This window comes from Plasmodium knowlesi (assembly GCF_000006355.2).
Source record: "Plasmodium knowlesi strain H genome assembly, chromosome: 11".
In the NCBI taxonomy this organism is placed as follows: domain Eukaryota; phylum Apicomplexa; class Aconoidasida; order Haemosporida; family Plasmodiidae; genus Plasmodium; species Plasmodium knowlesi.
Window position 1 is genome coordinate 651,192 of NC_011912.2, and position 27,978 is coordinate 679,169.

The window sequence follows — 27,978 nt, forward strand, 5'->3', positions numbered from 1 at the left end:
AATTGCAACTCGGAATGCGTTAAGCTATAATGTGCTAAGGAGGTGCGACGAATGAGGCACTTGCATCCATTCCAACGTTTATGTGTATACAAACGTGGAAAGGTACAGCTGCTTGTGGACAACCCGTTTGCATACGCACGTATAGGCACGCGCGCACGCACACCATCCCTGTGTACGTACTTCCCCCTTCCTCGTGTAACGATCTCGTAATAACACTAAAAGTGTTGGAGTGCGTGTCTACTGCGAACAACCCCACCGTAGTTCTGATTAAAGAAGAGGCCAAGTAGAGTCACCATCGCCAGTAACTAATCGAACATCGACGAAGATATCACGCCACCACTGCAACAATGTTAATTTATATGCGTCTTTTAAGCGTTCTAAAAAAAAAAAAAAAAAAAAAAATCAGCACAAGCAGGGGAAAAAGGTGCATTTCATGTGACGCTTCTTCGTACGTTTTATTTTCATATACGCATGGGTCGCTTTGCTTTGCTTCATTCTCCTGATCAGTGTGCTAACAGCTCTTTTTACATGCTCAGCTAGCTTCTTCTGATTTCATTTGTGGCTCCCCCGTTGTTTGCTCCACTGGCACCATTGTATTTTAAAAAAAAAAAAAAAAGTAAAATGCACTACGCTTCACATTGTGGCTGAAAAAGCTCGTTGAGCAATTCCTCCTCTCGAATGTGCACCCAAGGCCTGAACCTGATTTGGTTTTTCCATCCATTCACTGGCGACTACATGTGCTCAATATGGATGATTAACGAATGTATCATGCGAATGCGTCAGTATACCTTGTTAAATGTGCTGAAGCTTGGGCATAGGTGCGAATAAACATACGGGGCGAAACAGAAAAAAAAACACCTTCACGTGCATGCCCATAGGCCTAGAACATGTGCATTAATATATTCATACGAGTACAAATACTCCGCTAACACCAGCACCGCTAAGAGCGGCACTGCTAGCACCGTTAACAACGTTAAGCTCCCTAACAACGCTAAGCACACTTACAACGCTAACGGCAAATCAAACCGACTTATACACCAAAATGACCAACTTGGAAATTTTGTGCTGGAAATACAACATACAGTTAAACTGGTAGTTTATAGAAAAGGCAAAGTTCTTTCCGACGATGCACTGCCAAGATCCAATGTTATTATTTTTTAAACTGTCTTCCATATGCAGATAATTGGTGTTCTCATCTGAATTTTCTTTATTTAGGAACTCATCATTTTCGCATTTATTTTTTATTTGGCTAGCTATATCCTTCTCCAGCTTGTTTTCCCGAATTGCCTTCAAACAAATCCTGCACACCTTTTCACAGTTCTCGCTGGTCATACAAATCCCCTTTATGTCGAACTTGGACGAATATTTCTTCACCTCACCCCCTTCCATTATGCCCTACGACACAGAGGCGGAGCAGGAATTGTGACAGGAGGTAGCAGCGCGACAGTGCTCGAAAAGGCAAATTGGGGAAAACTGAAATGAATTATTGAAAAAAAGTATATCATAACGGAAAAGAGGGAGGGGGATTCCCACAAAGGGGAAGAGAAACAAAAATGCTTGCAAAACAAAACCTAAGGAAACGGACAAGGAACCCCTTTCAATTTTCTACACGGAAGGAGGAAAAAATATATTCTTGCACATGTTTCGCGTATAAGGGGAAAAGCCCTCACAGTGCCAGATGGTTAACCGCTTAAGAAGAGGAGCAAAATTAATTCACAGAAGTGCACACGAATGTCTAAATAAATTTTTCCCATAAGTGGAAGGGGAAAGAATCGCTGTTTCGGGAAGAGCACGCTCAGATAATCATGTCTCCACTTTGAAGAGAAAATAAAAAAATATATATCGAAATTTAAAAGAGTAGACATCGAAAAAATGGGGGGAAAAAAAAAAAAAAAAAAAAAAAAAAGTGACAGAGATATACACATGTGGCTGGTTATGCCACGTGAACATTTTGTCAAAAATAGGAAAAAGGAGGAATTTCCCTAACACTGTGTATTTGTTTTTGATGAGATGATTTCTCTCCAAATTTGGTAAAATGGGAGCTGAACCCACGGATGGGTGGATACCCGATACATATTTACCCCACGTGCAATGGCATGCAAAGTATCCATCTGACCTTTAAATTGTGGAACTCGGAGGAGGATTAAAGAATTATAGCACAGGAATGGGGGCAAATATATACACTACCTTTTCTACGGGGTCATCTACACATATATCCTTTTAAGTGGTGACTCCCCCGGAGGGTAACCACAATCCTAATAGAACCATTTTTTTATTACAGAAAAGAGCAGGCTGCGCTACACACTCGTTCACCGAGTAAATACCTGCGTAAGATGCCGAATTCTATCCTCCAGTGGCACATAATTTGGCACTTTGCTTCTTTTCGCCAATGCCCACAATTGTAACAAGTGCACAAATGGAACACCCCTATTTTGGAAGGTTAAAAGAAAACGAACATTTAATAAAATTTCATTCTTTTTCATATTGGTACCTTCCGTTACAAGTCCTATCAGCGTGTCGAAATTTTCTGAAAAGAAATCTTCATTGCAGTTTACGCTACTTCTATTTCCCTCCCACCAATGACATAATTTGGTGGCTACCTTTTTTAGCTTTTCATTATTTTTTTCAAACGGATGAGCTAAGTGGTCATAAGAAATTGCCTCCATAATGTACCTTCCCAGCTCTTCATAATTATGCACATCATCCTTAAACACCCTAATGCATAAACGTACGAATTCAGTGCATCCTTCTTTTATAACTTTTTTCTGAATTAAAAACTGCTCTGCTTCTCGTACATATGTTTCGAATTCCTGTGCTAACAGGTACTTTTTGTTCATCCATTTAAGCTTCTTTATGTCAAACACAAGTGCGGATTTGTTTAGCGCACGCAAGTCAAAGCTAGCTATGAGCTCATCCAGGGTATAGAACTCCCTGCGGAGAAACGGCAGGAGAATGGCATGCACGCGGTATTGCGAGGTGTAAATGGTGTGCTATCCCCCGCCGCATGTGCAACTTCACGTGTGCGCACAGAAATGCACTTTTTCTCAATCGTACCCACGGGCTATCTACTACTGATCAGATACTCACCTCTTCGAAACACTGCCCCATCCGAGGGTCCCCATGTAGTTAATTACGCAGTCGGGCTTAAACCCCTCCTCCCTGGGACGAACAAGTAAGGAAGAATTTTTTTTTTTTTTTTTTTTTTTTTTTTTTTTAATTTTTGAAAATGGCTAGCTGGTGCGAAGGGAAGCACGAGGAGTGCATACAATTATGTGCCTGTAAATATAGGCCTACAAATATGTGCATGCAATACGTGCATTTACCTCAAGTTCCGCACCAGGTACTCATTATTCCGCTTGCTAATTTTCTTCTTCTGCACGGTCGTTATGACGGGAACATGGGCGTAAAGGGGGATACGCGCGCGTAGGGCCTCCAGCACCAAAATTTGCCTGCAGAGTGGTAAAATACATTTGCGTGCGATAATTTTTTCCGTGGCGCCTCACACACCCTTAAAGCGGCGATATTGCGCTACCACCAGCATGAAGTGCTATCGAAACTACATAGGGGGGTATACGCATGGAATGTGAAATGTACTTCCCCTTAATGGCATAGCTAGCTCAAACAAAACCCGGGTATTGACCTACACTTCTGCATGCACATGCCTTCTTACTTGAATGTATTTGAAATATGCTCCACCCCACGTATCACGTGAGATATCCTCATCAAATGGTCATCCACGGAGGCTGAGAAATTATACGTAGGGGAAGAGTCACTTCTGAGAATAATAAAATCCTCATTCACCGAATCAACAATTTCATTTTTTAAAATATCACTTAGTATAATTTTTCTGCCTATGGGTGATTTGAATCGTATGGTGTATGGCTTCCCTTTCAACATGTTTTGCTTAACCATCTCATGGCTTAAGTCCCGGCATGCTCGGTCATACGTGTATTTCGTCCTTGCCAGCTTGGCCTATGAAGGGAGGGTAAAAAGAGGGTGTACTAATGGTACACGTACGCGATTACGCTATCCACACTATTGCTCCACCATGCGAGCGTGCTTCTTCTCCAGGTGGTCAATTTCTGCTCGACGAATGTGTAGAGGCATCATCAGTGCACCCATGGGTGTGTACCTTCTCCTTCTTTTCGGATAACTCATCCTTCGTGCAAAAGCAGAAGTAGGCCTTTCCCTCATTGACAAATTCATGGGCTATTTTTCTAAGGGGCGAATTTAAAAGCGCAATGGAGTGGTGTGACATCGATGATCATTCTAGGATAGAATGAAAAGCACATTTTCGTGTGTACACATTTGGGATATCTGCTAGGGGGTAATGTAGGACTGCCATTCTTTCGCCCCCCCCCCCCCCCTCTTTCTTTTTTTTTCCGATGCGTACTTGTAGAGCTCTATTTTCTCGGACTGCTTGTATGGCCCGTATGCCCCCCCCACGTCTGGACCTTCATCCCAGCTTAGGTTCAGCCACCTGTCAGTTGTATGCAAGAGAAGCACTAATAATGTGGAGGCAGAGGAATGTGGCATTGGATAGAGCAGTTGACAATGCAGGGATATTTTTCTTGCCAGCTTTTCCTATTTCTACCCCCCCCATGGGAACATAATATACATGAGCTGGAGCACATACATGAATATATGCACGCCACTTCTGCGATACATTTTAGATGAATGGGGGGAATCTCTATCACAGGGAGGTGTCACTGTAAGAAATCCCCTTATTAATGATACCTTAAATCTTTAACAATTTCGTTAAATGAATCTTGCGCATTTCTCTCCACGTCTGTGTCTTCAAGCCGAAGGATTAGGGACCCCTTCAACTGCTTAGCCAAAATATAATTATATAAGAAGGTCCTACACCCCCCAACATGTAGAAATCCTGTTGGACTTGGCGCAAACCTCAACCTCGGTTCGGCACAAGGATTGTTGCCCTTTTCCCCTTTGAGAATATTCTTTCTCTCTCTCCACTTGTTCTCACTTTTGGAAAATACGCTCCTCTCTTCATTTATAACAAAACAGCGTTTTTTCCCCCCCCCTTTATGGGGTAATAAAATTTGTTGGCCATTTATGTTCGGTATAAATAAAAATTGAATGGACCCACTATATTTTACCATTCCATTTGTATATGCCACAAGGAGGTTCAGGAGAACAAGGGCATATTTCATGTTTCGGTGGGAGGAACGTACAATTGTAGTAAGGTGCCACACAAATATTTAGCCGAACATTGAAGGAGGAAAAAAAAAGAAAAAAAAAGAAAAAAAAAAAAAAAAAAAAAAAAAATTGGTGTGTCAACGAGCGTTGTATCAAGGTTGTGTACAGTTCCCCGTTCTGCTCTGCAGCCCTTGGCAGACTCAGTTCGTGCACGAAGGCTAAGAATGGAAAAGAGGATGATCTTTCATGAGCCGCAACAGGAGGGCTCCTTCCCACTTGACGGTTTCACATCATATCAACCTGCTCCAAGTTTTTCCAAAAAAAAAAAAAAAAAAAAAAAAAGAGAGAGAGAGAGAGAAAGAAAGAAAGCTTTTCAAATGCGCACACGCAATAACCTTATTTATTTTGCCCACTTTCATTTGACCTTCTCAAACATGGGTAAAATAGATCGGAGTAGTCTGTACAGCGCTGAACGGACATTGTCCACACACTGCGTCCTACCAATGTAGCGATAGCAGGGGGCTATTTAAAATAAATCATTTTATTTGTCCCTCTTAATTGTATTTTACTCGTGTGAGCTAACCATAAGGAGAAATTGACATGCAAACGACTTATTTTTGTCCTCCTACGTGGAGGAAAAAGCATATGCTCCTTTCCACACGTTCAGCCTCGCGGAAACATTGGCACAGGGATTTTCCCAAATTGCTCATAAGTTATATATCTGTAATGTCCAGTTGGTTTATAGCGCGTTTTTAATTTAAGTTACGTATATATACACACGTACATGCATATATAAACATACATATGTAAATATATATACATATACGCATATATACAAATATATGTACACTCTTTGCTGAAAACTCGTTGGTCGTTGGTCTCGCTTAATATTATTGTATATACCCAATATGGAAAAATAAAATAATATAAAAACAGCCAAAATTATGAAATTTGGGTTTTTATTTTATTTTATTTTTTTTTTTACAACATATAATTAACTTAATTTCGATATTTGATCCATTTGTACACACATATAAATGGAACAAGGAGGAAAAATCTTAAGTAAATATATGTGTGGACGTGGCATATTCCTGCGTGTGCGCACAACATACGTACTTACATACGCACATTATATGCATATAATATACAATGCATTGTATGTATATACATGTGATATGGCGCGGAGCGTGTGGAATATTATATATATATATATATATATATATATATATATATATATATATATATATATGTGCGCGTGTTTTTTTTTTTTATTTATTTCTTGGCTGGGTTTTTGGCAGACACGGCACCAGGCTCTTTCTTTTCCACTGCTTTAATAATACCGACAGCAATGGTTTGTCTCATATCTCGAATAGCAAATCTTCCTAAGGGTGGGTACTCAGTGAAGGTCTCAACAACCATAGGTTTCTTTGGCTCGAGACTTACTAAAGCAGAATCACCAGACTTAATGGATTTGGGATTTTCTTCAACAACTTTACCTGAACGCTTGTCAATCTTAGAGTCAATGTTCAAGAATTTACAAGAAATGTGAGCAGTGTGGCAATCGAGGACAGGGCTGTATCCGTTCTTGATTTCTCCAGGGTGGTTCAAAATAATGACTTGAGCGGTAAACTTGGAGCATCCCTTGGCTGGTTCGTTCTTCGTATCGGAAGCAACATATCCTCTCTTGATTTCCTTAACGGAAACGTTCTTCACGTTAAATCCGATATTGTCACCAGGTCTGGCTTCTTCCAAAACTTCCTTGTGCATTTCAACAGATTTACACTCAGAAACAACAGCGGAGGGTGCGAAATTGAGGACCATACCAGCCTTCAATATACCTGTTTCCACTCTTCCGACAGGTACAGTACCAATACCACCGATTTTGTATACACCCTGGAGTGGAATTCTTAAAGGCTTGTCATATGGTCTCTTGGGTGGCTCCATGGTATCAAGAGCTTCAATTAGAGTTCTTCCCTTATACCATGGGGTCTTGTCAGATTTCTCAATGAGGTTATCACCCTCAAAACCGGAAATTGGAATAAAGTCAACCTTGTCAGCTTGGTATCCAACTTTCTTCAAGTAATCTTTGACTTCTTTCTTAATTTCCTCATATCTATCTTCGGAATATTTAACAGTGTCCATTTTGTTAACACCAACAACGATTTGTTTCACACCAAGGGTGAAGGCTAACAAAGCATGCTCTTTGGTTTGACCTTCCTTTGAGAAAGCACCCTCGAAACCACCTACCTCAGCTGGAACAACCAACAGAGCCACGTCAGCCTGTGATGTACCGGTAATCATATTTTTAATGAAATCCTTGTGGCCTGGGGCATCAATAACGGTGAAGAAGTACCTGGGGGTTTCGAACTTCCATAAGGCAATATCAATGGTGATACCTCTTTCTCTTTCAGCCTTAAGTTTATCCAACACCCATGCGTACTTAAAACTTCCTTTACCCATTTCGGCCGATTCCTTTTCGAACTTCTCAATGGTTCTCCTATCAATACCTCCCAATTTGTAAATAATGTGACCCGTGGTCGTGGATTTTCCACTATCGACATGGCCGATAACGACTAAGTTAATATGTGTTTTTTCCTTTCCCATTTTCGAATAAAATTAAATTGAAAGTTAAGGGGCAATCTGTAAACAATTCGTATGTACGAGCGCGGATTGGGGCAATTTGCGCGATGTGGTAATTCGTAAGAATATATATATTATTATATATCACGTATTCTAGGAATTTAAGAAATATTAAAATGTTGTTAAAATGAAGAGAAAAAGAACCACGTTACTTTTTTGCGCTTAAATATATTTACAAATTTGCGAGTAATTTATTCGAAATTATATGAGGGAGAAAAATTAAAAAAGAGAAAAAAAGAAGAAAAAAAAAATATACCTTTTTATTGTGATATTTTTTGAAGTGAAGTAAAAAATTAGAAAAAATTATGAACGAGTCAGGTAAGAAAGGTTATTTAAAAAAAAAAAAAAAAAAAAAAAAAAAAAAAAAATGGCTGCGCATATGTTAATAGGCCACATATGAAAAGTGCTTTTTCTTCTTTTCTTTTCTTGGTGGTTCTTTGTTTAGAGGAGTATTGTTGAATATATATGCGCACTATGCTCTATTGCTAATATTGAATACGCATCGCCCCCTTAAGTAGCACTTCTTCGTAGCGATTTGCACTATCGCGTACTCGGTACTCCGTATCAATTTCTTCTGACGTATTTTGTACTCGTAGTTGATAAAAGAAGCACTGGTGTCAGGAGGGGTGGTGGTGCCCCCCCAGAAAAATGTCCCCATATATTTTGCTGAAACAAAATTTATACAAATGTTTAATGCGCGAAATAAATTAAAATTTTTGCATTGGAGTGAGAAAATTTGGGAAGGTCTCAAAGTATTCTTACCTATATGGGTGCATTCAAATTAACTGATCTTCGCTGTTTTCTGTAATGTAGCAATTGTTTTGTGTCATTCTTGAATCGTGACCTATATATAATAACAGGTGGTATTATAAGTAACCCTTGCATATGCCCCTTAATAAAAATACGCATATTTATATATATATATATATATATATATATATATAAAGTACCATTACTTCTTCCACTCCAACATTGGCAATTTCGCAAATAGGAGTTCTCGATACTTACATGTGGGTGAAGGATGTAGTCACTATTTCATTTTATTCCATATATTTATCTGATTTTTCTTCTCTTCCTTATTTTTATTGTACCGACATATGGAAGTACATTTTTTATATGATATAAAAAATTACTGAAAAGGTTATTTATTGCTTCCGTAAAAATTGTATGCATTTTTTATTCACTCATGTACATATTAAAAATCGTAATATAAGGGGAAAAAAAAAAAAAATTAAATAAATAAAATTACTATAAGGAGGAACAAAAATTAACATAAATTTACAAACCATATATCAAAACACCATAGCACTTCATGCTTCCTTTTTCCCCTCTTCTGAAAAAGAAACAGTCGTTAAACAAGTTTTACAAACTTTTGTAAAGCGTTAAGCATAAAAAAAGTACATACAATATATACGTTTATATAAAATCCACCCGTACTTACCTTTTTTTCAATTTAATTTTATTCGAAAATGGGAAAGGAAAAAACACATATTAACTTAGTCGTTATCGGCCATGTCGATAGTGGAAAATCCACGACCACGGGTCACATTATTTACAAATTGGGAGGTATTGATAGGAGAACCATTGAGAAGTTCGAAAAGGAATCGGCCGAAATGGGTAAAGGAAGTTTTAAGTACGCATGGGTGTTGGATAAACTTAAGGCTGAAAGAGAAAGAGGTATCACCATTGATATTGCCTTATGGAAGTTCGAAACCCCCAGGTACTTCTTCACCGTTATTGATGCCCCAGGCCACAAGGATTTCATTAAAAATATGATTACCGGTACATCACAGGCTGACGTGGCTCTGTTGGTTGTTCCAGCTGAGGTAGGTGGTTTCGAGGGTGCTTTCTCAAAGGAAGGTCAAACCAAAGAGCATGCTTTGTTAGCCTTCACCCTTGGTGTGAAACAAATCGTTGTTGGTGTTAACAAAATGGACACTGTTAAATATTCCGAAGATAGATATGAGGAAATTAAGAAAGAAGTCAAAGATTACTTGAAGAAAGTTGGATACCAAGCTGACAAGGTTGACTTTATTCCAATTTCCGGTTTTGAGGGTGATAACCTCATTGAGAAATCTGACAAGACCCCATGGTATAAGGGAAGAACTCTAATTGAAGCTCTTGATACCATGGAGCCACCCAAGAGACCATATGACAAGCCTTTAAGAATTCCACTCCAGGGTGTATACAAAATCGGTGGTATTGGTACTGTACCTGTCGGAAGAGTGGAAACAGGTATATTGAAGGCTGGTATGGTCCTCAATTTCGCACCCTCCGCTGTTGTTTCTGAGTGTAAATCTGTTGAAATGCACAAGGAAGTTTTGGAAGAAGCCAGACCTGGTGACAATATCGGATTTAACGTGAAGAACGTTTCCGTTAAGGAAATCAAGAGAGGATATGTTGCTTCCGATACGAAGAACGAACCAGCCAAGGGATGCTCCAAGTTTACCGCTCAAGTCATTATTTTGAACCACCCTGGAGAAATCAAGAACGGATACAGCCCTGTCCTCGATTGCCACACTGCTCACATTTCTTGTAAATTCTTGAACATTGACTCTAAGATTGACAAGCGTTCAGGTAAAGTTGTTGAAGAAAATCCCAAATCCATTAAGTCTGGTGATTCTGCTTTAGTAAGTCTCGAGCCAAAGAAACCTATGGTTGTTGAGACCTTCACTGAGTACCCACCCTTAGGAAGATTTGCTATTCGAGATATGAGACAAACCATTGCTGTCGGTATTATTAAAGCAGTGGAAAAGAAAGAGCCTGGTGCCGTGTCTGCCAAAAACCCAGCCAAGAAATAAATAAAAAAAAAAAACACGCGCACATATATATATATATATATATATATATATATATATATATATATATATATATAATATTCCACACGCTCATGTTGGGCTTCTTTATTTTTCGGACTATGCACTGTACAATAGGAGGTTTCCATACAATTGCTTCTTACATATTGTGTATCATCTATATTTTATCTATTATATAGTATTTATATATATATTACACTTTATATTATTATTATTTTTTCTTTTTTCGGTTTTCTCCTACCACAAATTGTACATACTGTGTAAAATTATATAGCCCCTCATTGTTGTGAGAGAACCATTTTTAAAAAAATACACATGTATATTTTATACATATATCATGCACACACATAGTGAATATATAACAATAACTACTGAAAAAAGGCGCGAGTAAAAACTTGTATAAGGAAGCTATTTTTATGAACAGTTCAGAAAATTTTCCGTAAATTGACGGGATATTACCTTTTCGCTAGCCACCAGGGTTTTTAAAAATAAAGCAAACTTTTCGCAGTACCTGTTCAATGTTGTGAAAGGGCAGTTCGCAGCGGATGAAGCATAACACATTGTACTGTCCACCTTCCCCATATTCACTTGTGTACATGGGTTATAAGCTTGTACACGTCTGCACATCTTTACTTAATTATGCACGATGTGGTTTCCCGCCGGTCTATGTACACCCGTGTGCAAATAATTTCGGCTTTTTTTTTTTTTTTTTTTTCCTTGCACTGAAAAAAGAAAATATTACCTGGTCAGAAAAAAAAAAAAAAAAAAAAAAAAAAAAAAAAAAAAAAATGTAGGAACACATATGGCTTGCTCCTACTCCTCCATTTTGGCTATCCCCACATGGCAATTATATCAGCTGCTTACAAAAAGCGCGTACTTCTTCGGTCAAATATATGTTTTCCCGTATTTATCGTAATGACAATGTGGGTAGGATGTTTTAAGAAGTAAAAGCACAGCATCTGTGATCCTTACTTAAAAAAAAATTAAAAAATGGAAAAATACCATGGATTAGAAAAAATTGGAGAAGGTACATATGGTGTAGTTTACAAAGCACAAAATAATTACGGCGAAACATTCGCGTTGAAGAAAATAAGACTGGAAAAAGAGGACGAAGGCATTCCGTCAACCGGTTAGCACAGTAATGCGCAAGGAGCATATGCCCCCCCACACACACACACACACACACACACTGGAGTTGTTTAAAATTGCGCGCGTGCGCGAGTGGGCGGATGAGCGAGCACGTGTGCATATGCAAATGTGCGAATATGCACACAATTTAAAAAAAAACGATTCGGAAGTTACACACAGTTCCTCATCTGAGACCGCCTTCCTCCATGTAGTACGTATCAGTATACATGTTTCCGCACACATACGTAAGCGCTCCTACTCGTTCCCACCACACAGCGATTAGAGAAATTAGCATTTTAAAAGAGTTAAAGCATTCGAACATAGTAAAGTTGTATGATGTCATACACACAAAGAAAAGACTGATACTGGTTTTTGAGCACCTCGACCAAGATCTCAAAAAACTTCTAGACGTATGCGATGGTTAAAAATGATAAAAAAAAAAATTGCTAGACACGCTTCCTTTTCTCCTTCAAATTTGTCATGTTCGTTATGCACACCTTCACATGCACCTCTGAGTATTTTTGTGCACATGTCAATTTATCCCTGGGGATCCCACTAACGATGGTCCAATTTCACTCGCAGGAGGACTCGAGTCAGTAACGGCCAAATCATTTCTACTCCAGTTGCTCAGTGGAATAGCCTACTGTCATGAACACAGGGTGCTGCACCGCGACTTGAAGCCGCAGAATTTGCTCATAAATCGGGAAGGAGAATTAAAAATCGCAGATTTCGGACTCGCCAGGTAGATCCTACTCAGATTGGTTTATCCCCCTCGCCCACGTACAGGCACCGGTGCCATTTCGTAGAAGTGTTGTATGCCCATGTGCCCACTTCTATACGCCATGATAAATACGTTCCGTTTCTCCCCGGGTTAACTGCCTCCCCATCCAGGGCATTTGGAATCCCCGTGCGGAAATACACTCATGAAGTCGTCACTCTGTGGTATAGAGCACCGGACATTTTAATGGGATCGAAGAAATATTCCACTCCAATTGACATCTGGAGCGTGGGATGCATATTCGCAGAAATGGTGAATGGGAGACCCCTCTTCCCAGGGGTGTCCGAAACAGATCAGCTCATGAGGATATTCAGAATTTTGGGAACCCCTAATTCGGCGAATTGGCCGAGTGTTACTGAGCTCCCCAAATACGACCCAGATTTTATAGTCTATGAGCCCTTGCCCTGGGAAACATTTGTAAGGCAGAAATATTGGGGCCACGAGCACGGATGGACCCTCTTTGTATGTAACAATATTCCTGTCCATCCGAAAAACCTAATTCACCGTCCCATGTGTGTGCACCCTACTTTACCATGCTACCTTTCAGGTGCATTCCTTGTCATACACGTACCATAGCATGTATGTTAGAATTCACAAAACACATATAAAATCCTTCTGCGCTTTATCTTCTTAGTTAAAAGGATTAGACGACACGGGGATAGATTTGCTTTCGAAAATGCTGCGACTCGACCCAAATCAGAGAATCACCGCAAAAGAGGCCCTCCAGCATGCGTACTTCAAGGAAAGCAGTTAAAAAGGATCCTGCGCGATGGTCACTTTTCCCGCATATTCGCAGACGAATAGTCCATTCTTCGAATATATTTGTTAACCGCTGTAGTGTGCGCTTCCCCTGTGAGCGAGCGTAGTATATACTTAAAAAAAACAGGTCAATAAAAAATACTTAATTAAACCCTCTCCTGCTTGTGAGAGTGCCTTTTTTTTTTTTTTTTCTGTGTAGCTCAAACTTACTGCATATGTGTATATGTACCCCGGATGTGTTATCTCCCCAATTCGACGTTGCACAATCCTATTATAGTGTGCATGATTTTTTAAGTGTGGGGATCCTACACTCGATCATATATTTGCATGAACCTAATTCCTAATAACTGTCACCAGTGGCCTCCCCACCCGCGTATGTAATTCGTGTCTCCTCAATTAATCAGAGCAAGTACGATATTTGTTCCGCTATGTGTGCACCCCGGGTAAATACGACCGGTCATCTTAAAACGCAGGAAGCGATGCGCTACATTTTGAAGATCCACTTAACAGCGCATTGTTCACTTGTGATTAGTTCACCCACTAAAGAATGATACCTTCAATGTGGCGCAATCGTCCCTATGGTACAAATACGCAAGAACTAAACGGGGAGTTATCTGAAAAAGAAGAGCGTAGCGGCCTCAACCACACTTACATACGTTTACTGCAAATGATGTACCCCCCAGGTATGCCAATCTGCTCAACGATACATGTGGAGTAATAATAAAGGCTAGGCCAACCATCGTTCCCCGTTCCGTTTCGTTTGCTCTTACCTGAATCTACTTGCCACTTGTGATTCATCAGTTGGATAACCTCCAATCGTTCAAATTGGCAATATCTTACTTTAAGTTTCCCAATTAACACACTTTTTCACTTTTCGCGAATTCTATGTTAGAACAGATAGATGTAATCCAGCCGGTTGATAACATCTGTGGGAGATGTACTCCTTTGAGAGCGCAAACTTCCACAGGAAAAGACACCATCATTTAGAAAAAAAAACAAACAAACAAACAAATAACATAAATAGTTAAACGAAAAATGAATTAAAAATGAAAGAAAAAAAAAAAAAAAAAAAAAAAAAAAAAAAGGCAGGGATTCCATCATTATTATTTAAGCCCCACGTTTGACAAAATGATCACGTGATTCAGTAATATGTCATCTTAATGCATCCTGTGGCATGTGCTACTTGAAAGGAGCAAAAAAAATTAGAGGTCCAACCGGGGGGATAAAACATCTGTTGGTAGGCTCACCCAAACGAAGAAAAATAACGATGGCATAATTGATCGCGTGCCTCATACCACTTCTACGTGACACCCCAGTTCAATCGAAACAGAGAACGCCAACAAGTTCTTCCTATGATTCGTCGACAATCACCTATATATTTCATTCAGATCAACGTTCGCACAACGCATAATTCTTACTTCTTTGTTCCTTCTAATGACTACACGAAGCCCTTTGGCATTACTCTGGTACATCCTTCCTTATTCAAACCAGTTTTATTCCCCATGCGTTTAATAGATATGGCACTCCCGTTTCTTCGATGAGGTGTATCCATAGGCCTATTGTTCACAGCAACACGTTCGTATGTGCCCTGGACACCACCAGGACGACTATCTCCATGACAACTTTTTACATCTTCCTTGTGAAAAAAATCCTTGTACAGGAAACATCCCGAGGAACTATTATCGGTTACATTTACTACACCTGGTGATAGCACCCTTGAACTACTTTTTCTTCTCATGGTATCCATATGGACACAGTTGGAAGCAGATTTCGCTAGTAAACTTCCTTGGCTGGTAATACCTGTACTAGGCTTATTAAAAAATCCGCCTTTGGCACAGTTTGCAGTGTACGACCTGCTCTCATCCTCATGTACCACAACAACTTTTCTCGTAAAGCAGTTAGTACTACTTTCAATCCTAGTAGAATCAAACTTAGGACTTAAACTGCTCCTATCATCTGAGTTCCATAATTTTCTCGAAGCATTGTTCGATGCGCTTTTCTTAATGCTACCCTGTTGTGCTGCTAATGTGGGCTTCCTTCCATATACCATATTTCTACTTTTGTTTAATACTTGTCCATTCACTTCCTGGTCACCCCTCCCAATTTGTTCCCTCCTCTTATGTAAAGAAATTGGCGTGGTGGGGCGTGACGGAAGAAAATTACCTGAACCGCACCTGCTACCAATCCGCACTTGTGCACTTTTCTGCATAGTTGATACGGACACGGGTTGAAGACCCCCTTTTGTAGTATTCCTACTGTTGCTTCTACTTCGACCCTTCATATAATGGTTCATCTGTATATTGTCCCTCTTCAAGTTAGCCACTTTATTTCTTCTCTCCTCATAAGGCACAGCTTCATCCATATCTGATACGTAGGAAGATTCTGCATCTATCCCTCGAATATTTACGCACTGCATGATGGACCAATTTCCACAGCTGATATTTCGCTTAAGCGTCTCCTTTGTTGGGTGATTATCCCCCACTCCTGATGCACTTCTACCATGGGGAACACACCGCTCCTGAGGTGATTCCTTCTTAGTGACTAGACCTCTCGGGGGAGGTACCCATTTTCTCCTTCCAATGGAACTATCCTCCACACATTTTTTTGCATTCGAACTAAAAGCGGTTGAACCTAATTTCTTAAAAGAAGTATTTACCATGGTGTTCCCTTCTATAACATCCATGTTGCGCTCACCTGACGATCTGGAATAGGTTCCTTGTACTTCCTTCTTCACACTTCTTCCCATATGCATGCAGTACCCACTCACAGGTTCTGCTAAACAGTTTGATCCGTCTTTTTCTACATAGGACTGTCTGACGAACTCGCACTTCCTCCATCCAGATGCCGACATCCCCATCCCCATGCTGTTTAGGCAATTTACTTCACTGCCATGAGTGCCACTCCCTACATTGGACTTCATCCGTATGAATTCCCCTTCCTTGGTACTCTTTCCATTATTGTTAGATGCATATATGGGAATCGAAAACCCCCAATTGCAGCCTTGGTCGTTTTCCGTATTCTCATCATTTATGGGACAAATTGCTTTGTTCATGTCTCTGTGCGAGGATTGCCTACCCTCACAGCTGACATGGTTTTGCCTTTCTTTGGAAAAACGCTTCATTCCCTCCTTCCCATAATTCTGCCTTCGTTCATCAATTCCCCCACAAAGGATCCTCTTATTGAGGACAAGCAACTTGTTTTGTAACTCTTCCTCATAATCCGTATCAAGCAATGCACATTCAGATCTTTTAATTGGTCCACCTTCCTCTTGGTAAGAACGCGTCCTGTCCTCTGCGCTACTGTTGTGTCTAGAGTTAGAACAATGTGCATTTGCCTTCATCGAATTGAGCCTTGGAAGCGTGGTTACATTCCTTACACCCAATGCGGAATGACCATTCAGATTTTTCTTTTTCCCTTCCTTCTTATCCATTCCTAAAATGGACGAGCCTTTGTATGTACTCATGTTCTGTTTTTTCTTTAACACACTATTAACTTTTTCTCCCCTTTCATCAGACTCTATCTGTGCACTGTCTTTGTTATTTGAGTTAACATTTTCTGTTTCGCTTTTTGCCTTCCTATATATATTCGTGTCTATTTTACTTTTTACATTCGACAGATTGATACTCCTGTTTGTGTAAATGTGTGCACTCGCTCTATTCCTCTTCCCTCCATCATTAGTGGATTGGACATTCTTACTATTGTCCACACTACTTGATCCTTTCATCATTCCACTTTTGACATGTTTTCCCTTCCCATTATCCCTAAGAGCTGCTTCCTCCTTTTTCGCTTCTTCCTTACTCGTCCCGTTTCTTACCATCTCCATATGCAAAAGATCACCATCTAGTCCAGTCGTCCAATTGTATTTCTCCACTGCCTCGCTCTTACACCGAGAGTATCCACTTTCTCTCTCCCTTTGACACAGGTTATTAATTTCCCCCCTTGGATCCTCTTCGGACTGGCTGCACTGACTGCTTCCCTTAGGTGCACATTTCCCCGTTTTTATCTCCCCATTTGACTCACCTTCAAAATAATGCTTGACACAGCAGTTGAAGGGAATTTCACTTATGGACCTTCTGACTTCATTAATCCTGCAGAACGAAATTCCCTTACCCATAATGGTACTCAAATTTGTGCATCCTTCAAAGGGATCATACTGATTAGTGTGGCCCAGGTTTTTTTGATCTTGGCCCAGGTTTTCTTGATCTTGGCCCAGGTTTTCTTGATCTTGGCTCAAATTTTCTTGACCGTGGCTCAGGTCTCCTTGCGCGTGGCTGAGGCTCTCCTCCGTTTTCAACCCTAAAGGTAGCCCATACTCATTCTCCTTCTTAACCTTTTCTATTTTGCTCTTCAAATATTGTTTTATTTTTTCATTCTTTAAATTATTTCCTAATAATATCTTTTTACCATTCTGCACGGGTGAAGCACCGCTTTTTGTCCTCTCCGTGGTAGGACTAACTTGTTCTTCTGTACCTTCCACAGAATTCGTTGCCGCCATATTAGACGCCTCATCATTAGTCAGGGTAGTGGTCTCCTCCTTGTTTTTATTCATCTTGTCATTTTGAAGAAATATGCTTGATCTTACCTCCTTCGATTTAGTTTTTTTCTCTGAAACTGAATTCTCGGACTCATCCCTCCTACTACTGTTTCCTTCATTTTTCAAATAACTGTTAGTCATTCCTCCTACCTTCCCTTCCGTCATCTTTTTCAAGCAAAGGTTCTGCACACTTCTCTGTGGAGATACCACATTGTTCGTCTTCCTTTCCGTTTTTCCATCACATGTTGTTCTCCCTTTTTCTAAAGTGGAGTCTACATTTTCCCTGTTTTTTTTCAACACATTACTACTACTGTTCAATCCCCTCTTTGCAACTACAACCATCTTCTTTTTATTTTCTCCACTTTTGGAATCTATACTATTTACGCTCTCTAACTTTTGACCCACGCTTGTCATTCGATTGCCACTTTTCCCTTCTGTACGCTTCACGGGTGTTGCCGTAGGCCTAACCACCTTGCTTGCTTTCTGCATAACTTCCTTCTCTAACGAGTGTCTTTTCTCAATTGAATTATTCCTTAACGAATTGTTTCTCCTGCTTGAGTTTGGAAGTACGCTCTTAATGTTCACTCGGTTGTCGCTGGTTTTAGAGTTATGGGATACATCCCTCACACTAGGCGTTTTGGAAGAACCTCTCTTAAGCAGATCACTTCTTCCTGTAAAGGTAGACTTGCCAACTGACTGTGAGGTAACGGCTACCTCTGATAAACTTCTCTTCATGCTTCCCGAACTAGCCACCTTTTCAACTTTCCTTTTGCCTAAATTTGAAGCACACTTCTCCTTCTTCACCTTATCCAATAGGTTAGTTTTATTTTTCTGTCGAATCCTTGATATTAACTCCAGGTTGGATAACTCCTTTGTCCCTTTTTTTTGCGAAGCCAGGATATTGGTTCTACTCTCAATGGGCTCCTTCTCTTTCTTGTTCGTCTTATCCTCCTCACTGCCCTCCTTCGTGTTCAACAACTTTCCAACCCTACCATCACTTTGAAAATGCATGAATGTCACTTTGTTGTTAATGGAAGGATGTCTAGAGGATTCTCCACTTTGTATGCTACCCTTCTGTACTGCTCTGCTCGTGCTCTTTGCCCGCTGGTATTTCCCATTACGATTAAGCATATACTTTCTTTCCTCGTCTGGATGCGTAATGACTGTGCCTGGTTCATTGCTGCTTCCATGGTGTGTCTTCTTTGAAAACTCGCTACACTGTGTAAACTCTGAATCCATTTTGTTGTGTATCACCTGCTTATCCATGAATTCACCTATGCACCCATCCATGGTTTCATCGTGGACCACCCTAAAACCCTCCTCCCCGCGGTTCACCAACTGGGAAGTGTCCACATGGATTGTCCTGTTCTGCTTGTACCGCCTATAGAAGCACTTATCACTTGCGTAATCCGAATTAGAGGAGCTGAATGTACTTTTCTTTTCGTAATACCAAGTGGGCATTTTCTTCTCCTCATCCTCCTCGTTACGTTCGTTCTGGTTATCACCACTAGGAACATTGCCCTCATAGTCGAAACCACTCACACCGCCAACGCTGTTGCTTTTCTCTTCCCCATCTGTGCCGCTCGAATTGAAGGCGCTTCCATCTGGGGCGAAAAAATCGGGGGTCACCCTCCCACTGACATTAGGAATGTTGTGATTCATAATTTCTTTCTTCAGTTCAAGAAAAGATTTCTCCTTCCTGGACTTATACGAGGAACGATAGTTTTCCTTGTCTGTCATCATAACCGACACCTCATTCTCTATATTGGCCAACTTTTTATCCAACGATTTTTCATCTAGCAGCCTTTCTTCATACCCCTTCGGATAAGAATTTTTTTCTTCCTTCAGTACATTTCTTCTGCTCTCCGTCAGTTTGCTACTTCCAGTCTCGACAGGATAACTGCTCAAGTGGAAGGACCTCATCCTAAATGATTTATTCTCCATCATTTCCTCCTTCTGCTTATCTTGCTGTATGGAAAATTTGTTGTCCTTTCTCTTCACCCTTGTGGAGAAGCCTTCCTCCATTTCGTCAGAACAGTTACTCTCATGTAGATGATTATTCTCCATCGGTTCGCCTTTTTGGATGTTCTTCTGTTCATTTTCCGCCTTCACAGAATTCGTCGCAGCTGATGCTTGGTCCTCCTCACTAACTGGGGTTTCCCTATTTTCACCATTATTAAGATACTTTTTACTTTTTATACTCAGATATAATTTGTTTATTCTTTCTATATACTTATCATACAGGCTACTTCCATCTAAATCACAGATGTTGCTACGCGATCGTCGTTTTTCCTTCTCGGGTTGTTTGTTCTCATTCGTCTTATCCTTTCCCTTGACAAGAGAATTCTTCTTTCCGTTGATAGATCCGTTTCGTTCAGGGATAGAATCCTTCCTGCATAATTTACCTGTGGTTGTTTTCTGTAACATTTTTTCCACCTTCCTTTTAATTAGCGTATCTTCCCTTTTCTGTGCTTCAAAACTTTTATTCCTTTCTGAAGTACTCCTATATTGCGGTGCCCATTTTTTCACTACTACACCCTTTCTAGCGTCTTCACTTAGCTTATTCGTTTCTGAATTTTTGTCTTTCGCTTTTTCAATTTTCGACAAATTCCTATATTCCATTTTACCATCAGACAGTTCTATACTGGAAGTTTTTGCAACGTGTGGTTCTGCCCCCTCAACCCTTAAATGTTTAGCTTCTAGTGGTGTATCCTTCACGTGAAGATTTATTATGGTGTCGTTACTTTCTCCTGATGATTCCGTTACCTTTTCTTTGATTACGGAAATTGGGATATACGTTTCGTCTCCTTCGAGAAGTTTGCGCTCTTTACGCAATTTTCTCACCTCGCTAAGTCTCTCCGATTTGTTGCTCGGTTGAATGTTTCTACGTGTTGATGGATTATCTTCGCTCTTTATATTTTCATCTCTTCCTCTCCTTCCTGCACCTTCAAGGACAGACTTTCTCGCTTCTCCACGTCGAATACTAATGGAATGTCTCTTCACAGGATTATTTTCCTCCCCCCTCGTATACTTATCCCTACAAATTGGAAGCACTTCCCCTGGATATCCTTTCCCATTGTCTACCCTTCTTCGCACTAACTTTTCAAGGGACTCAATATCAACCTCATCAGGAACTTTTTCTTCCACCTCTGAGGACAATCTATCGTTCTTTTCCGAACTGTTAGGACACGGGGGGATATTTGAGACGGAACTGTTATCATAAAAATTTCCATCATCCTGAGAACTATCAGGAATCGTATTCTTAGACGGAGTGTTACCCGTTTTCTTCGGTGTTACTTCATCTTTGAAGTACTCACTGGCTGATTCCCTCCATGGTGTATGTTCCCCTTCGATGCAGTCCCTTTCCGGTTCAACCTCGCTAGGCCTCTTCTCAACACAAGGCGCCCCAAACAAATCCCTACATTGATTCATATTGGAGCCTAAACCTTCTGATGAATAAACCAGTTCGGCCTCCCCCGTTCCGTTGGACAGTTCAGATTGAGTCTTCCAATTCAGTCCCATCAAATATATATCATCATTGCTACTGCTGGTGTTCTCCCTAATGGATCCGGACAAACTGCTTTTCCGCTTGGGGTACATACTCCTCGAAGAAGTTTCCTCCACAGGAATAACCTCATTTCTGCTATCACGTTCAATCTTGACGGATAGATGATCCTCATGAGGGGGGCCCGATAGGGAGCTGGTCCTACTTCCCTCTTGGATGGTCCCAGATAGGTCGTTCTGTGTTACTACTTCGCTCGCAGCAGATGGATGGCCCTGGGAAGTTCCCTCTACATGGCTAGTATTCCATTGTTGTCTTGCCACCATTACATCCTTCTTCATACACGTGGAAGATTCGCTCAGTTCGGAGAAGGATGCTCCCGATTGATGAGAACTCATACAATCAGAACTGGGAACATTTTCTTCGTTCTTGTAAAAATTTTCTACCTTTAAATATTCTGCTAATTTTTGTTGAGTCTCTATGATGAGTGCATCCACGTTATCATTTCCCCGCTCCGTCTGGACATCCTGCTTCAATTCCTTCTGCTCCTTTTCCTTCTCGTCCTCCTCATCCCTACCCCCCCTAATGGGGTAACTTAGCGATGCGTTCAAACTACTTTTTAAAAAACACTGAGCCTTTAACAAAGAACCTATAAAATTAAAATCACCATTGTCTTCCTTCCTGTCGTAACATGAATCGGTATATATCCCTGCCAACCCTTTCTGAAAGGACAATTTCCACATTTCCTGCATCCACGGATCAGATGATATGTCACACAACTTGATGCGCTTATCCACATCTACCACCAATGCTTTCTTTATCAAATCAATTGCTAATGGGTTCACAAAATCTGGGAACTTTAAATTACATGAAAAGATGGAGTTTATTATCTGTGTTTTGGTACCATCAAATGGTACATCCCCAACTAACATTTCGTATAGTAAAACACCCAAAGACCAAATGTCAGATCTCCAGTCATATCCAGAACCACTTGTTATTTCTGGAGAAAAGTAAACCAATGTTCCACACAAAGCAGAATGACTTTTCTTTCCTAAAATCATGGCTGATAAACCAAAGTCAGACAATTTTGCATTATCCATATGATCTACTAACACATTTTCCATTTTTATGTCCCTATGAAAAATGCCCATCTGATTTAAGTAATACAATCCATTCACTACGTGGCAAAAATATTTATAGGCCAATTCATCAGGAATGATTCTTCTCTTAAAATTCTTCGATATGGAGTAGATACTTCCTTTGGCACAGAATTCCAACACGTGGTAAATGAAATCATTATCCTGCATGCATCCATACATTTTAATTATATTTACATGGCTCAAAACAGAGTGGTACTTCGCCTCTAAATATGTTTGTCCAGCTGCTTGAGATTTTATAATATGTTCCTTTGATATTTTTTTTATCGCATAATATTGGGGATTTGAAAGGAACCGCATTTTTGTTACCACCCCGAATCCCCCTTCGCCAATATTTCCAACATCGGAAAATACTTCCTCCTCAGGATGAAATAAATCAATGCGTAGGTCACTTTCGTACTTTATGAAAGTGTCGTCAAACAAGGCATTCAAATTTAGAGACTTCAAATAACCCTCAAACGTCTCTTCATTCCACAGGTGAATCGGATAAGACACACATAATATGGACTCAAGAAACTTATCACGCATATAGTTCAACTTCTGCCTCCATTTATCTTCTTCATCCACCGTGTCGTTTACATATGATGGGTCTAGACAATAAATTATTTTATCTATTAAATTTCTCTCCTTTTCTGAACTAGGTAGCATTACTCTATTTAGTTTACTTTCTAACTCATCCTCTTTCTTGTTCCACTTTTTTCCTTCTTCCCCTTTTTCATTCATTCTTCGTAACAAATCCATGAATAAAACATTTTTATTCTTACAAAATAGGTCTTCTAAACTGGGGAGACTTCCTTTTCCTTTTTTTCTCCTTCTCTCCTTGGCGCTAGCACCATCGTGTATCTCCCCCTCTAGGAAGTCCCGTCCTAGATCCATGCTTTCCTTCCGAGGCCCCTCATAATCATCCCTACTGATGCAAAAGCTACTTTTTATACTCCTATTTATTGTCACTTCCTCGAAAACTTCTTTTATCTCCTTGTCGTCAAATATGTCCACGCTACTGGACGATATATCGTAATTCTCCATTTGAGAATATTCCGTGATTGAAGACTTCCTGTTGCTGGAGTGAATAACTGAATTGTTCCTCACACCTTTGAAGAAGGGGGTCAAGTCGTTTTCTCCCGGTTGAACCTTTTCCCCCAGTTGATCCTTCCCCCCCAGTCGATCCTTTTGGCCTTTTTCCGAATCGTGGGGGAGCGAATTAGAAGACGCCCTTAACAACCCTTCCTTTCTAAAGTACATGTTCAGTTTCTTCTCCAGTTTCTTTTTTTCTTTTCTGCTCATACTATCATCCTCGATATAGTTAAAGTTACTTCCATCATCCGTCCCTTCGTGGTTCTCTTCAACAAGAGCTTCTTCCTCATATTTATAATTCTCCAGTAGGGTATCTTGCTCCTTTGTTACTTTTTCATCATACGTATTTTTTTTCTGTATTCTATCATACCCTTCTTCGTAGTCCGTACATGTTCCTTCTATATTTTCCTCCCCTTCGATGGGTATCCCTTTCGTTGGAGTGTTAGCGGTTATCTCGCCTTTATTCGTCTCTTCAAACAAGGGGACACTCTTCTTCACCCCCTCTAGGTTGCCCATCTCATTTATGTTGCACACCTTCTCTACCATTTTTATATTTGACTCTTTGTAAAATACCTTCGTGTGATTCTCTGCTTCTATGTATTCTTTCTCACCCGTCATCAGATCAGTTTTATTAATACAGTTAACACAGGGAGGGGAACAGTTATCCATTACATTCACATTTAAGCTTCTCTCACTTTGGTAATTTTTTCCCAAAGTAGAGAAAGAAGTATCATCCAAAGAATTGTTCCCTTTGAGAATACTACTACTTATACGGTCCAAATTCAACTCCGCCCCTTCGAAACGATCACTTCCCTTTTCCATATACGAAATGACGTTCTCCTTAGAAGCATTTTGGACAATGTCTAATTTATGATTCCCTACTTTTCCACCTTCGTAGGGCTCATTTTGGCTATACCCCCTTTTTGACTTACAGATGCTTATCCCCTGTAGTGGGAAATTAAGGCAGCTCTTCTTCCCTTCTTCGTTGTACATTTTCTGGTTGTCTTTTTCTTCGATATATTTAAGATTTTCCCCTCCGTTTTCGCCTTGATCGATTGGGCGAAAGGAGCTGATAAAATATCGGTTATTCTCTAACACGTTGTTTAGGGGGGCTCCATTTTGTGATGACGCCCTTTCCTCTGATCCACCATTTTCTGACGCTCCTTTTTGTGATGTCTCTCCTAGAGTACCCCAGCACAACACATTCGGTGCTATGACACTCTCTTTCCTAACCCCCCCGCACATATTATTTCTAAAACCTGCGTTCGCATTCAGAGAACTAACCTTCTTAGGGTAAAACACATGAGGTTCCTGAAGCCGCGTTGATGAGATGCTCTTCTTGTTTGACAAAAATTGCCTTTCCCTGTTTGCAAAACATTTCCCTAAACACTGGTGTGATTTCGCTGCTTCAACATTGCCACCATTATCACGGATACTATGGTTTGAAACTTCTTTATACCTTAAGACGTCGCTTCCGTCCTGTGCAGTCACAAGAGAATGAACCCCACCAATTTCCCTACAATGTTCCCGGCATAAATTTACCCTAGGTTTCTTACAGATAACTTCAATGGGACTTTTTAACCTTTCCTCTACTACACTTTTATGGTCTCCGAAGCTGAAATGTATTTTACCGCTCTGATAATGTACCTTCTTTTTTAGCGATTCCCCATCATTTGATGTGATATGCTTCCTCCTATCAGAATTGACAATTCTCCCTAAGCAGCAAGCAGCAGTTTTTAATTCACCATTTTTTAAAATTCCTTTGCCAATTACGTCTCTTCTTGTACAGCTACTTAGCGAAGCTTCTCGAAATATGCCTCTACCAGTGGAAGTGTGCCCGGAGTGGTCCACATTCATAATAACACTATTGGGTAAGTTGCCCGTGTAATTTCTCCTGTTTTCCCCTAAGATATGACTAGAACAATTGGTGTGGATTATATGCCCACTCGGATGGGGATGCCCATAAGGGTCGTAACCCCTTTGAGGGATCCCACTTTTTGAGCACCCTCTTCTCTCATAACAGGACGTACTGCTAACATTTCTCACACAGTTCGAAAAAGGAATGCCGCTACTGCTGCATATTTTTTGATCGAAAAATCCATTAACATCATTTTTATTCCTACACACGGAATTATTAAACGTGTGCAATTTTTCTCTATTATTATGTTCCGATTTCTCATAAGGTGCACTAACATTACTAGCCACTTTTTTATTTTCTCCTTGACTTATAAGCTTCGTGTTGTTCATAGAGGAGTCATAGAAACAGTGTGAATCTATTATTCCACTATAGTTGTCACTTCCTTTTTCCACTGTAATGTTATTTGAGTTGTGCACAAAACTAGGTGAAGTAACTATAGTTTTGTATTGTTTTAATTTTTCATCCCATATAACATATTCATGGACATAGCCGGTTTGTCCATTACTAAGTCCATGTAACTGATATATCCAGTCATTTGTGGACTGTTCATTAGGGTAATCAGTGACATAATTTTCATAAAAATTCGTATCCCCCGTGACGATGTACTTGGTGTGAATTGGCGGCCTTTCCCAGGGTATCTCCTCCATTTTCATATCGTTATCATAACGAATTATGACATGATCCTTATTCCCGCTAATATGTACATCCTTCGTATCGCTCGATTTGTACTCCTGTCCATCGATACGATTTGTAGGATAGTTGTCACTTATGCTGAAAATTCCCTCGTGTACATTTTGTGGTAAACTTATGTTCTTTGATTTTTTTATTTGACTTATGTTTTTCTTAATCCTGTCCATGTAGTACTGCTGCATGTGCATGTCATTCATGTTTGCGCTTTCCGAGGTTGTGTAGATAGGCCAAAATTCGTTTATATGTGCACGTGCGTGCCTCTTATCCCCTCTGGTGGTTAGGAATCAACCAATTAACTACACACGAGGGCGATTTTGTGGACTATACCCTAACGGCCCGGTCCTTATTTTTGCATAATTGCAATTAAGCACACAAAAGAGTGAATAAGTAGGGGGATACACTGTTCGATAAATAGACAAAGAAGAAGATAGATAAACAATCGAACAGCGTAACGCACTCTTCCGTCACGTCGGTTGTGCGCTAATCGTAATGTGTATCACTAAAAAAAACAAAATGCGTTTCGCACGTAAAATTTTTAATACATATTTAGAAAAAAAAAAAATTATGACAAGCTAAAATTACTAATTATTCTCAGGTTAAGCATTAATCAAATGAGACTATTCAACAATTAATAATGAAGACAGACAAACGTGGGTAGACATGAATAGACGTAAATAGACAAGAATAAAAGCAAGCAAACGCGAATGCGAGCTAACTTCTGAGATGATTAATAAAGAGCAACCGTGTGGTTAAAAAAAAAAAAAGAAAAAAAACCACGATGATTCTGCAAAAATTGTTTGCAAACATTCACCATGAAAGGTTGATGCATACCCTGTGAGATACCACATGTGATGACGTTTGCACATGCATGGGTGTGTATACATCTGCCTTCTGGTAGGTCAACATTCCCGCGCGCACTTACGTAATCTTGCGCTTCTTGGTTCAAACATATAATTTTTGAAACCATTAGGGAATGCTTAACTAGCGTGCTATTTTAATAAACAAATAAATATTTAAATGTTTCTCACACCAGTAATTTCTTTTTTTTCTTCATTTGTACGGTTAGTTCTGTTTGGAGCTGGAACAACAGCTTCCTTCTGACACAAAAGACACACACTTGAAGGGGTGTACGTGTACGTATTTAGGAAAAAAAAAAAAATAAAATAATAATATATATATATAACTACTCAAAGGAATTCCCTTTATTTTTGTCTCTATAAAAAAAATTATGAAATATTACTGCTTCTCATTTTTTGCGTTAAATCAGCACTTTTACTTTTATCACAAAAAATATATTATGGGAATTCTACAAAAGGTAAATTTGTCAGAAAAAAAGAAAACAATGGAAAAGTTAAACACTCTTCACACCGAGCGGGGCAGGGAAATTTCTTCCAATATAGTTATCTTTTGTTTGGTTTTATTTTGTTCATTTTTTTTTTTTTTTTTTTTTTTTTTTATTTTGTTCGGTTTTGTTTTACTTTGCTTCGTTTTCCTTTGTTCATTTTATCTTTATTTTTTTCTTTTTACTTTTTCTACATTACAAACATTAAACGATGACCAAACAAATAGACAACTTTAAGCTTCTTTTTTTTTTTTTTTTTTTTTTTTTTTTTTTCCTCTTCTTAATAGTTCAATTATAGCCTGTGTGCAAGGCCATTTAAATAGCTTTAAAATGGACAAAAAAAAAAAAAAAAAAAAAGTGTTCATAATTTTTTTTCGCATTATTATGAGCAGCCATAAAGGAAGTTGTCGAATCAGAACGCACAAAGTTTGCAAAACGGATGGTGGACGAATTTACTCACGTTCTAATACTTTAAACTTGGCT

The 27,978-nt window shown here is 39.6% G+C and overlaps 6 protein-coding genes across 6 annotated transcripts; 2 read left to right on the forward strand and 4 right to left on the reverse strand.

Moving 5' to 3' along the window:
• Positions 1–1,020: 1,020 nt before the first annotated feature.
• PKNH_1114200 (dynein light chain, putative) lies at positions 1,021–1,389 on the reverse strand (the record flags this gene model as incomplete). Its single annotated transcript, XM_002261283.1, has 1 exon — positions 1,021–1,389. One exon carries the CDS (start codon positions 1,387–1,389, stop codon positions 1,021–1,023), a length of 369 nt encoding a protein of 122 aa, XP_002261319.1.
• Positions 1,390–2,309: 920 nt separating this feature from the next.
• On the reverse strand, positions 2,310–5,171 carry PKNH_1114300 (glutamate--tRNA ligase, putative; the record flags this gene model as incomplete). Its single annotated transcript, XM_002261284.1, has 7 exons — positions 2,310–2,931; positions 3,088–3,159; positions 3,324–3,449; positions 3,671–3,972; positions 4,133–4,217; positions 4,394–4,480; positions 4,738–5,171. 7 exons carry the CDS (start codon positions 5,169–5,171, stop codon positions 2,310–2,312), a joined length of 1,728 nt encoding a protein of 575 aa, XP_002261320.1.
• A 1,258-nt stretch (positions 5,172–6,429) lies between these two features.
• On the reverse strand, positions 6,430–7,761 carry PKNH_1114400 (elongation factor 1-alpha, putative; the record flags this gene model as incomplete). Its single annotated transcript, XM_002261285.1, has 1 exon — positions 6,430–7,761. The coding sequence occupies one exon, from the start codon at positions 7,759–7,761 to the stop codon at positions 6,430–6,432; it is 1,332 nt and encodes a 443-aa protein (XP_002261321.1).
• Positions 7,762–9,266: 1,505 nt separating this feature from the next.
• Positions 9,267–10,598, forward strand: PKNH_1114500 (elongation factor 1-alpha; the record flags this gene model as incomplete). Its single annotated transcript, XM_002261286.1, has 1 exon — positions 9,267–10,598. The coding sequence occupies one exon, from the start codon at positions 9,267–9,269 to the stop codon at positions 10,596–10,598; it is 1,332 nt and encodes a 443-aa protein (XP_002261322.1).
• Positions 10,599–11,603: 1,005 nt separating this feature from the next.
• PKNH_1114600 (Cell division control protein 2 homolog) lies at positions 11,604–13,273 on the forward strand (the record flags this gene model as incomplete). Its single annotated transcript, XM_002261287.1, has 5 exons — positions 11,604–11,742; positions 12,018–12,161; positions 12,324–12,483; positions 12,633–12,936; positions 13,154–13,273. 5 exons carry the CDS (start codon positions 11,604–11,606, stop codon positions 13,271–13,273), a joined length of 867 nt encoding a protein of 288 aa, XP_002261323.1.
• A 1,443-nt stretch (positions 13,274–14,716) lies between these two features.
• Positions 14,717–26,335, reverse strand: PKNH_1114700 (aurora-related kinase 3, putative; the record flags this gene model as incomplete). The annotated part of the gene is made up of 1 exon (XM_002261288.1): positions 14,717–26,335. One exon carries the CDS (start codon positions 26,333–26,335, stop codon positions 14,717–14,719), a length of 11,619 nt encoding a protein of 3,872 aa, XP_002261324.1.
• Positions 26,336–27,978: the final 1,643 nt, after the last annotated feature.